At 55.5% G+C, this 14,775-nt stretch overlaps 1 protein-coding gene across 1 annotated transcript; it reads right to left on the minus strand.

The window, feature by feature from the left end:
* Nucleotides 1-8,521: 8,521 nt before the first annotated feature.
* Nucleotides 8,522-14,079, minus strand: LOC111534029 (sushi domain-containing protein 2-like). Its single transcript, XM_031934651.1, is given in 15 exon segments — nt 8,522-8,628; nt 8,717-8,893; nt 9,010-9,282; nt 9,402-9,650; nt 10,437-10,595; nt 10,693-10,836; nt 10,922-11,144; nt 11,146-11,203; nt 11,293-11,378; nt 11,573-11,774; nt 11,928-12,102; nt 12,568-12,735; nt 13,233-13,384; nt 13,612-13,822; nt 13,956-14,079. Coding segments are annotated over 15 exon segments (2,508 nt in total).
* Nucleotides 14,080-14,775: the final 696 nt, after the last annotated feature.

Below are 14,775 nucleotides of genomic sequence, written 5' to 3' on the forward strand. Positions count from 1 at the left end.
GGGATTCCGGCTCCATTCTCAAGCTCTCATTCAGGCAACAGAGCCTCCTTGACCATCTGCGGGCTCAGCCTGAGGATGAGACTGATCATTACTGTTCAACTTTGGGCAAAAGCATGAACACTCACACAGTGCTCCAGACACATGGAAAACTGAGACACAAACCCGCCCTCTGCCTCCCTATTGTCAATCACTCACTGTAATAGCCTGTGAGCAACAGCAGCTGAAGGATCCATTTCTCTGTCATCTTTTCCCTAAGAATTGAGGGGTCTGATGCTGTTATGTCAACCATCACTTAATGTAAACTGCAACAAGGCCCACTCTCACCCTGTCCTCACAGGTCCACTAGAACGCCAGGAGCTGTGGCACTCCCCAAATCTCTGGTGAGGAAATTGTCCCATAAGCGCACACCCAACTTTGCAAGCCATAGTCTAGGCACATGGCAGACCACAGTGGGATGAAGAACTTCATGTCTCCAAAAAGTAGGCCTGGCCCTTGCCCATGGCTCCTGAGATGCCTTCTCTAAGCCCCCAAGAATTCTCCTACCTGTTAGGAGTTTCTGTGTTTGCTTGGAGACCTAGGACTGGTCAGATGGTGACAGCATAATGTGATACCAGCTGGGGGCTTTGGCCCAATCCCAAGGGCCTTCTGAATAAAGAGCCAAAAATAAAAATAAAGATTACAATAAAGGAGATATATCAAATTATTTATACTTATTAATCTTGGTGATAAGTGTGTGAAGATTCAAGATAATATTCTATTTATATACTTGTTAAAATTTTGTTTTTCTAAATGCTTCAAATAGTGAGAGTTTCTAAATTCATTTCTCTTATGGCACTTTTATATTCACTGTTATTAATTTCTAGTGAGTTTTTCTAATTGGCAAATTACATAGTTTGTTGGTTAGAGATCATTCAGGATAAATAAAAGTTCTTAAGATTAAGCACCGATAAGTCAATACTAGATTACAGTTAGCATATTAGTTATCTATTACTGTGTAACAATATTACAAACTTAGCAGCTTAAAACAACCCAAATTTATCACTTCACCGTTCCTGCAGGTCAGGAGTCTGGGTGTGGTTTCGCTGAGTCTCGTGCTCCAGCCTCACAAGGCTGCGGTCAGGATGCCAACTGGAGCTGCAGCCTCAGCTAAAGCTTGACTGAGAAACGTCTGCATCCAAGCCCCATGGTTACTGGCAGAACTCAGTTCCTTGGGGCCTGCTAGAGCCAGGGCCCTAGTTTCCGGGGATTGCTGGTGGGAGGTCACTCCCAGTTCCTACCACATGGCCCTCCCTAGCATGTCCACATGCTTGCTGCAAGCCAGTAAGGGGAAGTTTCCTTGCAAGAAGCATGCTACAATCTTTTGTAATATAATTACATATATTCCATCATTGTCGTCATACTCTATCAGAAGCAAGTCATAGGTCCTGCTCACACTCAAGGGGATGAGATTCCTGGTGAACCTTTACTTTGAAATTATAAATCTCTCAAAAATACAGATCCCAGTTACGTGAATTATATTGAGCTGAACTCGGTGCTTGCAATCAAATGTTGCAATAAATATGTATGGACTCACAGTGAAAACATGAATGGCAAAGACTAGACTCATGCGCTCCACAGGGGCAATCAGGGAGCAGTTGCTGGGGGCCCAGAAAGTGTGTTCACAGATGGAGAAATCCCATAGAAACTGCAAATCTGGATGGATGTGGGCAGAGGGAGGTGGGCCCTGTGGTCACTGATGTGGACTCAGCTGCTGTGTCCTCTCTGTGTGTGGTCCATGTGGCCCCACCATCAGCCTCCTCCCAGGTCCTTCCTCTCAGGTAAACAGGAGCCTTGCTGATCCTGTATTCACTTGTGTCCAGGCCTCAGACTCTGAATACAGGGAGGAGAGAGAGACGTTGCATGGAAACATTTTTGCATAAGCATCCCCTTCTTTGGGGGACGAACGGGCCAGGGATAAGAGAGGCCTGAGGCAACCCAGGTCCACATGGGTAGGGCCATAGAAGCCTACGTCCACCATGGCCTGGGCTCCTCTTCTCCTTGTGTTCCTCTCTCACTGCAGAGACACTTAGAACCCATGAGTGTCTGTGTTTCCGAGTTCTCTCTCCCAGACTGTTCCCTCTTCCTACCCAGCTGCCCTCCCTCTCTGCACCTCTGGGAGCACGAGCCAGACTCCTGCGCCCTGCACAGAAGCCTCAATATTGGTATCTATGCAATACACTCTCATCAGCAGAAGCCAGCGAGCCCTCCCAGCTATCTCCTGACCTACTACTCAGACTCAAATATGTACCAGGGCTTCAGGCTCCCCAGCCACTTCTCTGTATCCAAAAATGCCTTGGATGATGCAGAGCTTTTGCTCATCTCTGGGCTGCAGCCTGAGGATGAGGCTATTACTGTGCAATCTGGTACCATCCTGACTCTCAGAATTGCACAGGAAGATGGGGAAATGTAGCACAGATACAATCTCTGCAGATGCTAGCTTATGATGGTTATTTTATGAATGTTAACATGTATTTCTACTATTACAAAGAGTAAATATCCAGGTGAAAAACTGTCATCCTGTATTTCATCAAATAAACACAAAGTATTTTTAAAACTTTTAATTGAATGCAAGCATGCAATTTCAAGGGTCTGAGAGGAATTTTACCACTAAGGTATGTACGATGCGGAGGTTCAATCACACCCAGCAGGCAGCCTGCAATGAAAGGTTTTATTCAGTCCGTGCCTGAGCTGACCTGCCACCCTCCCCAATGTCTTTTCCTTGGCTCAGAGAGAGCCCACCCCTGGGTTGGCACAGGGAGACTTCTGTCCTCCCTTCAGTATCCACAGCAGGGACAGCACCAGGGTTGGCCTTGCCCACAGCAGGCTGATGAATGTAGTGCTGAGAATTAAAGACTTAGCTGTAAGGAGGAGAATGGTGGCAAAGGTAACAAGAAACTGAAGCAATGGAGGCGGGGCTGGCATGACATAATGTTCTCATCCATTAGTTCATAGAGTCAAAGAGACCCCAGGTACCAGGAGGTTAGTGCTTACCTCTGATGTCTACTTTGCATTTAGATGTGACACGCTCACTAATGTTCATAGGCCACTAAAGCCTGCACCCTCCCAAATCCCACCTGTTGTCATAGCTTAATGGAGAATGCAATTTAATTAGATTCAAGATTAAAATATAGCAGATAAAAGAGACAAATACAGCATGCTTCTATGGTAAAATTAATTCTGCAGCAAAATTCATCTCTGTGGGTAGCTTTGGAAACTCAATGACCACAGTGCTGACCTTTGTTTCGAAGAATTCAGGAAAGGTCTTGCACCAACAGGTCCTGGAGCACACGGAATCCATTCCTCACGTCGCGTCTGAACATATACAAGAATGAAGGTGTTATTGAACACGTGTCAGAATTCCAAAATGGCCTGCATTTCTTCCGCGCTTGCTAGAATAGCAATGGAAATAGAAGTGGTTTAACTTCCAGTCTGTGTTATTTTAATTTCAAAACTGCAATGATATGAAAGTTGTGTGCACGTGTGTGTCTAAAATTCACATCCTCATTGTTTTTTCTTTTTTTTTTTTTTGAGACGGAGTCTTGCTCTGTTGACCGGGCTGGAGCACAGTGGCCAGATCTCAGCTCACTGCAAGCTCCGCCTCCCGGGTTTTTACGCCATTCTCCTGGCTCAGCTTCTGGAGTAGCTGGGACTACAGGCACCCACCACCTCGCCCAGCTAGTTTTTTGTATTTTTAGTAGAGATGGCGTTTCACCGTGTTAGCCAGGATGGTCTCGATCTCATGACCTCATGATCCGCCCGTCTCGGCCTCCCAAAGTGCTGGGATTACAGGCTTGAGCCACCGCGCCCGGCCCTCACATCCTCATTGTTGCTGTAATGAAAGTGAACAGGGGCGAAATCTTTGACTATAAATTTATCAAAGGACAAGGGCCTCTTCACTCACTGATGTTTTCAAGTAGAATTCCTCCACATGAAAAATGTGATCCTCCTTATTATCTTTGTCGTTCTCTTCAGTCTTGATCGGAGGTGAAGGCCACTGTGGACACTCCCCTCCCATTCCTTCAAGCATGAGGAGCACCTGCAGCCACCGCTGTCCCTTAAACAGAGGAGATATACACAGTTTTAACAAGAGGGTCCCTGGGTGGAAATAAGAGAAACACACATAGATAACAGGTTCTCATTCAGAGAGCGGGGGAGTGAGCTGCATTTGAGAAGAGGAACTCAGCACTTGATCTACCTCTCAGCCTCTGGTGGAAAATGTCCATGCAGGGAGGACAACACCGCCTCAGAGCCCCTCACTGAATGTGCCAATGCAGACCCCCTTAAGCTGGGGCAGCAAACGAAGATGAAGGAAGAAAGAACCCAGAATGTCAGAAAGCACAAAGACTTCAGTGATTTTTCACTTCAAGAAGATCCAGGGCACTGAGATGACCTGAACAAGTAAATTTGTACCTCAGTGGACAAAACCTGGTGTTGCCCCTGGGGACGCCTCCACCGCTCCTGTTCTCTGTCCACTGCTTCACCACAGTGGTCTTTCATGGTTTCACCTTGACATCCTCACGCCTGTCTCACTGCTGCTTTGTCCTGGTCTTTTGCTAGTATTTCCAGAGTGGACTAAAGCATGTTCCTTTGCACCACACTCATCTCTCAGGGTCCAGGGCACAGGCTATGCCGAGCCACCCATCCATGGTATTGGGTCTCAGGAGAGATATCCTGTGTCAGGAGAGGCAGCAACATATGTGGCCTAAGAGCAAAATCATCCAGGATGGAGCCCAGACATGTGAGACATTTTCCCATTTACAATATCCAACTATCAGTTGCCTCCTTCCCTGGCCCCTGTGGAGGGAGCTGTTCAGGTCTTCGCTTCCAGAGCCCTCTGCATTCCCGCCTCCCTGCAGCCTCCTCACATTGGATGGTCATCAGATTTCCCTCATGGGCTTCTCTTGGAAATCCAGAAAAACCTCATGAGTAAAGGATTCTTATTCCTGTCAGTAACATGGGGCAGAGCCAGAGTCTTGACTCACAGATTCTGTGGCCTGACAGTGGCCTGGCTCTCAGGTGACTCCACTCACAGTTTCCGCTGAGAGACTGCAGGGTGGCCAGCGAGCAGCAGAGGGCACTGCGGGTCTGTCTCAGGGTCTGTACGGGAGCAGCTGTGCCGCCCCCCCATCTCCCCAGGGCTAGGGCAGCAAAGCCTGTGTTTGCTGCTGGGGAGTCAGCAGCTGTGTGCTTCCAAGCTGGGCAGAGTCTCGTGCTCACAGATCTGTGGAAGGTCCCAGAAGCTGCTTCCTCCTTGGTCCCTCCAATGGGGCAAACTCTGAGTCTCACCTCTCAGACATTCTGTCTAAAGAACCAAGCTCAGACCTCAGCTGGTTCTCAGGGTGAGGCAGAGATCACCAGTGGATCAAACAAATTTACATGAACAGCCCCTCCCCACCAGGCAAGTGGAGAAGATAAAAAAAGGCCTGTGCAGCCCAGCACAGCACCCAGGTTTCAGGAGGGCTGTGTCCACCTGGGCCTGGATCCCGTCCTCCTCATGTTCCTCTCTCACTGCACAGGTAGGAACAGTCTTTTGATGTCCAGGGTCAGGTCCTGAGCCTGTGTCATCCTCCTCTGGCTCATACCCCTAAACAGCTTAACCCTGGTCACCGTCCCAGCACCTACGACTATCTGTCTGCAGGTTCCCTCTCCCAGCCCGTGCTGACTCAGCCGCCCTCCTTCTCTGCATCCCTGGGAGCCTCTGCCAGACTCACCTGCACCCTGAGCAGTGGCTTCAGTGCTTCAGTGTTGATGACTTCTCAATACTCTGGTCCTAGCAAAAGCCAGGGATCCCTCCCCAGTTTCTCCTTAGAATACTATTCAGACTCAAATAAACACCAGGGCTCTGGAGTCCCCAGGTGCTTCTCTGGATGTAAAGATGCCTCGGCCAATGCAGAGATTCTGCGCACCTCTGGGCTGTAGCCTGAAGATGAGGCTATTACTGTAATATATGGCATAACAACTCTAAAACTTACTCAGTGCCCAAGACCTACAGAGAAGTGAGCAAAAACCTCCCTTCTGTTCTCTGGGTTTGCACAGTCATCTTGGCTGGTGACTTCCCAAGTCTAGCTCAGGGATGCCTTCTGTTGTCAGTTCTTCAAACAACACCTGATTTTCCTCAAACAACTGGATCTGACAGGGCCATATGCTTATATTTAGTTTAACTTTTAGCTCTATCCATTGTTCATATTGCCTCACCTTAATTATGTTTTTTCAAGGAGAAATTTGTGGTTTAGGATAAAAATATCTCGTTGGAGACTTTGGTGGAGGTTGAAAGACGTTGATTTGGGTCAAGCCAAGCTTAGTTTGAAAAGTGTAAAAAAATCGAAGTAAAACTTAAGTCCTGAAAGAATCATGTTCTGGGTCCACGGGGCCTGCTTGTATCTGAGGAAGGGGAGGTGAAGGATGCTGGTGGAAAGTTAGAGGAACCAGAGAGGGTAAGCCAAGCAGCAAGCACAGCTGGAGTCGGGGAAGAGGCACAGACCAGTGCAAGACACATGGCTCTGGGGCTGATGGGCAGAGTTTGGGTGCAGCCGGCCTGGGGCTGAGCGTTGCTGAGCTAAAACCGTGCTGTCACCTACAACATGGACCTGGGGTGACATGGATCTGATAGGGCTCTTACCCAATCAACGTCTCTGTCATCTCCACCTGGGTGATGTGTTTCTTATTGTCATCTCAGAGGTAACAGTTCAGTCTTCATCTTATTTCTATCAAGCCTGTCAACTGATTGGGTAAAGGACATGACTCACATTATAAATGATGAGCTTGGCCAGGTGCTGTGGCTCACACCTGTAATCCCAGCAATTTGGGAGGCTGAGGTGGGTGGATCACTTGAGCTCAGGAATTGGAGACCAGCTTGGGCAACACAGCAAAATCCAGTCTCTACAAAAAATAAAATAAAATAATTAGCCACATGTGGGGCTGTACACCTGTGGTCCCAGCTACTCAGGAGGCAGAGGTGGGTGGATTGTTTGAGCCTAGGAGGTTGAGGCTGCAGTGAGCCATGATTGCGCTCCCACACTCCAGCCTGAGTAACAGAGCAAGACCCTGTCTCAAAACAAAAACAAAAAACAACAACAACAAAAACGCAAAAAACAGATGAAGGCTAATCAAAGTCTACTGCTTTAAATATGAATCCCATCTTTAAAAATACCTTCACGGACACATCTAGAATTCTGTTTGGTATATGACTGGGTTCTGTGGCCTACGTAATTTGACACACAAAATGAACTGTCATATGGAAAGATTTGAGGCAGCTCCGCCTTCTCTTTGGGTCCTCAGGAGGAGGGTTATGGGTATCCCCATCCTGCCTGGGTCCCCTCTCCCTCACTGTCCTCGCACATGACCCAAGCACAGGCCCCTGAGGCCCTTGCAGGCCTCCCTCCCAGCTCTGCCCACCCCAGGGTGGACGCTGCCCTGTGCTCACGCGTCTCTGCATTTCCCCGTGCTGGTCCAGCCTCCTGTAGGGGCTCAGCTCCCAGGACAGAAATCACCATCTCCTGCCCTGGAAGACACAACACTGGACACAACGGTATGATTTTGTCACATCAGCGTCGGGGGTGTCTCATTAGAAACCCAGATCCATTAAAACCACCACACGCCTCAGACCCAGGCTCTCTCTTTTGTTCCACATCACCCTTCCTCAGCAGCTGCTGGCTCCCACTTGGGAAGAAGCTGAACATCACCATCCAGCACAGCACACAGGCTGTCCTCCTCCTTTAGTGCCCAGGCCTGGGGAATGAAGTTCCACCTCCTTGAGCACCCACAGCCACTCTCCTCCCCAAGCAGTGCTGACTGTAGAGACTTTGCGTTTTTCCCAGAGAGTTTCCTCATTTGACCAAGTGAGTTGGAAGCTGAGCTCCGTACAGTCTTCCGACACACAGAGTGCAGGGGCAGCCAGGGCTTTGTCCTCAGTTGTATTTAGAATTTGGGGTTCCTGGCCGGGCGCGGTGGCTCAAGCCTGTAATCCCAGCACTTTGGGAGGCCGAGACGGGTGGATCACGAGGTCAGGAGATCGAGACCATCCTGGCCTACACAGTGAAACCCCGTCTCTATTAAAAAATACAAAAAACTAGCCAGGCGAGATGGCGGGCGCCTGTAGTCCCAGCTACTCGGGAGGCTGAGGCAGGAGAATGGCGTAAACCCAGGAGGCAGAGCTTGCAGTGAGCCGAGATCGCGCCACTGCACTTCAGCCTGGGCGACAGAGCGAGACTCCGTCTCAAAAAAAAAAAAAAAAGAATTTGGGGTTCCTATAATCAGTGACTCTCTCCTTTTTGCAATTTCTCCCTCATTTACCAACCTCTCTGCCAGCCACAAGCTTTTACCTCAACTGAATTAAGCTCCGGACAAAATGAGCAGGGCCCCAGCCCTCTCCTATCTCTGTCATTAATACTTTTTAGGTTCCTGTTTCCAGGCTGGGCAGTTAGAAGTAGGCTTGGCGGTCCCACCGGCTGCCCCGGGGTCTCGGGACAGGGGCTGGGGGGTCTCACATGTTGCCCTTCCTGCGTCGCAGCAGCACATAGATGAGCACAACTGCTGCCACCACCGCGAGGCCCCCAAAGATGATGCCCAACAGCACCGCGTAGCTGCGTCCTGGTGATGGAGCGAGTGTCAGCGAGGGGCCCTCTGGGGTGATGAGTGGGGACAGGTGCAGGCAGCTATATGAGCAGGGTGTCCTCACCTGGCTGGCACTCCGGGGTGGGTGAGGACCAGGTGCCATCAGCCTGGCAGGTGCTGGTCTCTGCCCCGGCCAGGCTGTAGCCGTTGTCACAGTGGAAGTAGATGGTGGAACCCGCCAGGTACCTGTTGCCCTCCTTTTGTCCACTGGGAGGTGGGGCCAGCCAGCCACAGGACACGACTGGGATGGGGGCAGAGTGCAGACAACAGGCCTGAGCTGCCATGCATCCACACATCTGGCCACCCCGGGGGGTCCTGTCCCAGGACAAGGTGCCCACCTCCCCCGCCTGCCCTCACCTGGCTGCAGACTCCGCATGCGACGCTGGTGCAGCTGGTGAGCCACCCGAGTGGCATTGCCCGTGCTCAGGCTCCCAGTGGCCACCACATCGAAGTTGCAGAAATGATCGTCCCCGCATAGCTTGGCTGCCTCTTGTGCCTGGCTGGGGTTGAGGGTGGTCTCACTGGTGAAGAGAGGCTCGAAGGTGGGGTCGTGCTTGGGTTGGTACAGGAAGTTGTGGACCAGGAACCAGGAGTCGTAGGTGAGCAGGGAGGACGCGTTGTGCACGGCCCCTGGAAGATACACGACGGGGGCCTGGCTGGCGTGGCTCCCCTTGGTCCCCAAGCCCCGCCCGTGCCGTGTTTCCCCCAGTCCCCGCCCCGTCTGCCCCATATACTCCACGGTCACCCACAGTCGGCCCCAAACAGGAACAGCTCCTGGGGACTGCTGCCCGGGGGCAGGACGCGCCCGCTGCGCAGGGTGAAGTTGTCGGTGGGGTCGTTGTTCAGTGTCCCAAGGAGGCCGTGGGTGTGGGTGAGGAACTTCTCAGGCAGCAGGACGGACACACTCAGGAACGGGCCCTGCATGCTGACCTCCAGGCCGGCCCCTGATGCCAGCATGATGGAGACCCTGTCCCTGGCAGCCACTGACAGGAACATTCCTGGGCACAAGTGGGACGGGTCAGGGTCACCCGCTGTAGACACCATGTTCTGCCCTCCCGCAGCCCCAGGACAGGGTGGTTGGCACCCAGGGGCTGTGGGTGAGGGCACCTGCAGGGGAAGGGGGGTGTCCAGAGGGCCAATTCTGCTGACCATGACCCTCCATCACCCCTGCCATGCTTGCGATAGAACCCCCAGCGGCACCTGAGGTGCAGCCCCTGCAGTGAACCCCCCATGCTGAGATGCACGTGTGGGTCCCTCTGGCCTTGGCTGCAGCAGCCACACCTGCCTGGGCACGTCCCGAGGGTCCTTGCACCCTCAGTGCTGACAGGCCCCTCCCAGGTCCCCACCCATCCCAACCAGCAATCATTTCATTCGCTCAGTTCCCTAAGGCAAGGGGTTCGGATGCTGCAGCTACCGCTTGCCAGGGACATCCTTAACCGTGCAGGACTGGCGACCTTGCAGTGGCTTTTGAGGACTGAGGGAGCGACAGGAGCACAAGAGTGGCTCTGTGCAGGCCAGTGGTGAACGTTACCGGGTGAGTTCCCTCCAGACGGCTCCCGGGATGTTCCGTAGGGGGACATGTCTCCCCGTCCTGGCCTCTTGGCTTTTGATCAGGTGGGTACAATGTGGGCACCTCGGTGGGTGTGAAGGCCTGAGGTCGGACCACCCAGGCCTCTAGCCAGGGCTGGGAGAGGCATGAAGGCCCAGGGCTTCCCCTCAGTCTCCCCGCAGGAATGGGGAGGAGGTGAGGGCAGCCCGCAGCCTCACGTGGCTGAACTACTCACCCTTCAGGCCCATCCAGCTCTGCTCGGCGAAGCTCAGCACCTCCTGGTTCAGCAGCACCTCCAGACCTCTGGTCCCGTTGGCCAGCCTGACCTCCACCACGTCTGAGTTGCCTTCCTAGACGGCCACTGCGGTCAGCCCCGTGCCACGGGTCTGCGTGCCTGCAGTGGTGGGAGCGGAATGGGCGCCACTTGGCTCCAGCCTCCCACCTTGGATCTACCCCATGCCACTCAGAGCAGCCCCTAGCCCTGGCCTCACCGTTGGACATCCTCCCGGGCTGGGCCCGCGCCTGCACCCTCAGGTCAGTCAGTACTGCCTCCAGCAGCACGTAGTCTCCGCACCCAACGAATGTGAAGTTGGTGCCGTCGAAGGTCACAAAGTGTGGGTCTCCGAAGGCGGAGGCTGGGGTGAGAGTGGAGGGTCAGGTCAGGTACACCCCAGCCCAGCCCGATCTTTCCCAGGGTCTGAGGCACAGGATGGCACCCACCCAGTCGCAGGGGCCAGTAGTTGGGGCAGTCATTGGAGGGCCACCGTTGCATGTAGTGGGGGCAGTCGGGTGCCCAGAGGCAGCAGTAATAGAAGCTGAGGACATCGTAGAGCCAGTGAAACATGCCGGGCACTCGGGGTGGCGTGAGGAACGGGGGTGCGCCCCAGTCATGGCCGCGGTTGGGAGTGCTGCCACTGCTGGAGTCGGCCGTCAGGAGCTGCGTGTATCTGCTGTGTAGCATCCGCTGGGTAGCAGCACTGCTGACCCGAGCCGTACCGAGGGCTGCGGGAGCCAGTGGGTCAGGGCCAGGCCACTGCTGGGAACCTAACCCTGTCCCCAATCCCCAGCCCGGCCCCAGCCTGGGGGCTCACCTGGCCTGCACAGAGCGCACACAGTGCACGGCCCCGGGGTGGTAGGTGCACACGCTGCCCTGCTCCATGTCACAGCCGTAGTCCGTCCGTCTGCAGAGCAGCAGGTGGCCGTCACCCAGTGGCCTCCGGTTCTGTCATCCCCTTCCTGAGGCCAACCCTGCAGGGGCCCTGAGACCCCCGCCCCACCCTCCAGGACACCTCTGTCTGCCTCCCCTGATGCTGGCCTCAGTGGGGAGGCGATCCCCTCATCCCCACTCCTGGGCCCTGATGGGAGGCTCACGAAGAAGCGGCCGGAGTCAGCCCAGGCCTGGGTCAGGGTGCAGGGGCAGTCCGGCAGCTCCTCCAGGAAGTTGGGCAGCTGGTCCTCCAGCTCCTCCCAGGCTTGGCACTGAGTGCGTGCCCAGGCCACAGGGTCCTCTCGGAAGTCATCGCTCCGGTGCCAGGCCAGCGCGTGGTCATTGGTCCAGAGCGCCTGCACGTCCCTGTGGAGACAACGATGCTGAAGCTGGGGCCAGGCCACACCACCCCATGGTCGCCCACTCTCCGCACCCCCGACCCGGGCTGCCCAGGCAAGCACGATGGGCCGCAGGCAGCCGGGCCCTCCGCCCATCACCTGCGCCTCCACGCCTTCTTACTTCTGCCCCGCGTAATTTTTGCTGTCGATGATCCGAAGTGCACCCACTTGCCATCTCTGGTAGCTGGGAGGAGCAGGTTTTGGGGTGAAGGTGAAAGAGCCGGAGTTGGGGATGTGTGTGGCCAGGGGGTACAGGTACGACCACTTTGCAGTCCACTCCTGTGAGTAGGGCAATCCTGAGGGAGAGGAGGCCTGGTTAGCCCTGGGGCTCCTTGGAGGCCTGGCCCCAGGCCTTGGCACCTACAGCAGCCTGACAGGTGGGTGGATGGACCGCCAGGCGGTCCCCTTAGGAGGGGTTGTTCTAGCAGGGACCCTGGCTTGGGTGACCACCACCTCCTGCCACACTCCAGGATCCATGTCCCTGCTGGAAGCCGGGCCCAGGGCTATGCCAGCCGTGCAGGGGTTCCGCATGAGCCTCCTCCCCGGGAGCCAGGCCCCATGCAGCTGCCCCCTCCCACCTGCCTGACGCCCCTGGCCTGCACTTCCCTCCATCCGAATCCCCAGTCTCTGCCTGGAATCCCCTTCCCTCCTCAGCCCCACCTGGAAACTCCTCTCCTGCCCCCACACAGCTGGAACTCCCTTCCTCCCACCTCTGGGGGCCCAAAGCTCTGGATGCCACCCCAGCCCTCAGCTGGCCTCACCTGTCTCTTCATAGCCCCACAGCTCGATGGTGACGGTCTGCGTGGGCAGCGCCTCGACGTGCCAGGTCAGGCTGAGGTTGCCTGAGGTGTCGGCGGTGCCATAGTATTGCCAACGCGTCTCGTTCACCAACTCGCTCTTTTCCGTCATTGACACTTTGTTGGGGTGCACTGGGCAGGGGAGGTGAGGGGTGAGTGAGGACCTGGGCCCGGAGTGTGCAGGGAGGAGGCCCTAAGACTTCAAGGGCTGTGGGAGCCCCCAGGGCCAATGCATGGCAGCAGCTGGGTGATGGTCTCTCCGGCCCTCACGGCAGAAAAGGACACTGAGGCCGCAGAGGCCGGGGCCTGCCCTCCCTCCACTGCCCACGCCTCTAGCCTCCACCTGGCTTCTCCCCTGCCCTGGCGTGGCAGAGCTCGGTGGATAGGCACCGGCTCACCTCGCTAGGGACCCCTGCAGCTCCCACTCACTCTGGGCTGGGATTGCTGTCTGGATGCCAGGGAGTGGAAAGGAGCTGAAGGAACTCTCGCAGGCGGGCAGGCCTCCTAAGGGACTGGTTCAGCCAGAGTGGCAAAGCACGGGCAGGCCAAGTCTTGGTGTGCATAGATTAGTGCCGGGGAAAGTCCCCGTGGGGGCAGACTGTGGGCAGGGAGGAGGGCTGAGGGCTCACCAGCCAGCCAGGTGCCCGCGCGAGGGAAGGAGTGGCCGTTGTCCAGTGAGACGGTGAAGGGGACGCGGCCGCTCTCATAGAGCAGGGGTGACACACAGTGCACTTGCCCGGAGGAGTCCACATGGCCGAGGGTCTGGATGCTCTCCTTAAACCTACGGGCACGGTGGTGGTAGGAGGGGCTGGGCCATCGCAGGCTGAGCCTCTCGACAGTCCGGGCCCCCGACCTCCCTGGGGAACCCAGCCAGCCAGCCGTCCCTGTGCCCTCCTGCCTGTCCTGGGTCCGAGGAGCTCCACTCAGCCAGCCAGTAGGTCTGAGCCCTCAGCACTCACGGGGATGGGGGTGTGGGGCCCCGGTGCCCGGCGTCCTGGGCTTCCCAACCTGCAGATCACACTGGTGTCTGTGGGGCTGGACACCTTGAAGTGCCGCACCACAAAGTCCTTGCCGCCCATCATGGAGCCTGAGTAGGGCAAGATCTCCAGGCAGAAGTCCCGGAAATCTAAGCAGCAGGTGCCAAGGCCGGAGCACGTTGGGTGGCAGGAACACGGACTGTCCAGGGCGCCACAGCGCATGGAGCAGCTGTCTTGGGCATCTGGAGGAGAGGATGCTAAGGGCCTGGGCCGGCGGGTGCTGGACTGGCTGCCCCATGTGCAAGGCCTGTCTCTGTTCCTCCCACAGCCCATTGGACAGCAGCATCCCAGGAGAACGCTGGCCGGGAGCTGCACTGGCCACCACGTGGACATGGTAGGAAGGCACAGGGCCCGTGGGGATGAGATGAATCTTAGCACAGACCATCTGGCTGTTGCCCCTATGGGCTAGAATGCAGCGAGAAGAGGCAAAAGGCTGCATCCGCTCAGCCCTGCAGGGTCAGAAGTCCCTGGGCATTACTATACTTCAGCCACCAAGTCCTCTATCCCACAGGTGGGGGTCCTCAGAGGGCCACGGTAACCGGAGCCCTCGACCTCTCTTGGCTCCCCACGGTGTCTGTGGACAGTGTGACTTCTGAGGGGCCTGAAGCCTGCAGAACCCCTCTTGCTTGCCTGGACTGGGGTGGGGGACATGGCTGCCAAGAGTCCCATTCGAGGCCTGGTTGGGAATGATGCAGGGTCTGAACTTGACCCTTTTCGCTCTCCCAGGGACTGTAATTGAGACCCCAAAGAGAACCCCGCCCTCAGGGCAGAAGGCCAGGGCTGCTCCCCTCCTTTTTGGGGAGAGGAGGGACATTTCAAGCAGGGGTCCCAGCAGTGGGGAAAGGGAAGTGGGGGTGCACACTGTGAGGGGCTGTGAGCGCCGGGCCCAAAGCATCAGGGCCGTATTTCCAGGGGCTGGCATGAAGGAAGGGTTGCAGGGAGGGACTGGGGTGGGTGCGTGCCCAGCTGGGGGCCCGGAAGGGAGACAGGGCCCATTCCCGGGCTCCAGAGATGCCACCACACTGGGGAGCCTTGGCTCTCCCAGCCACACCTAATCCTGCCACTCAGAGTTTGCATAATCTAATCAGTGTTTCACTCCCCTTCTTGAGCAGATGAGGAAACTGAAGCTCAGATG

The sequence above is a fragment of the Piliocolobus tephrosceles genome, chromosome 19, assembly GCF_002776525.5.
Source record: "Piliocolobus tephrosceles isolate RC106 chromosome 19, ASM277652v3, whole genome shotgun sequence".
Lineage (NCBI taxonomy): Eukaryota > Metazoa > Chordata > Mammalia > Primates > Cercopithecidae > Piliocolobus > Piliocolobus tephrosceles.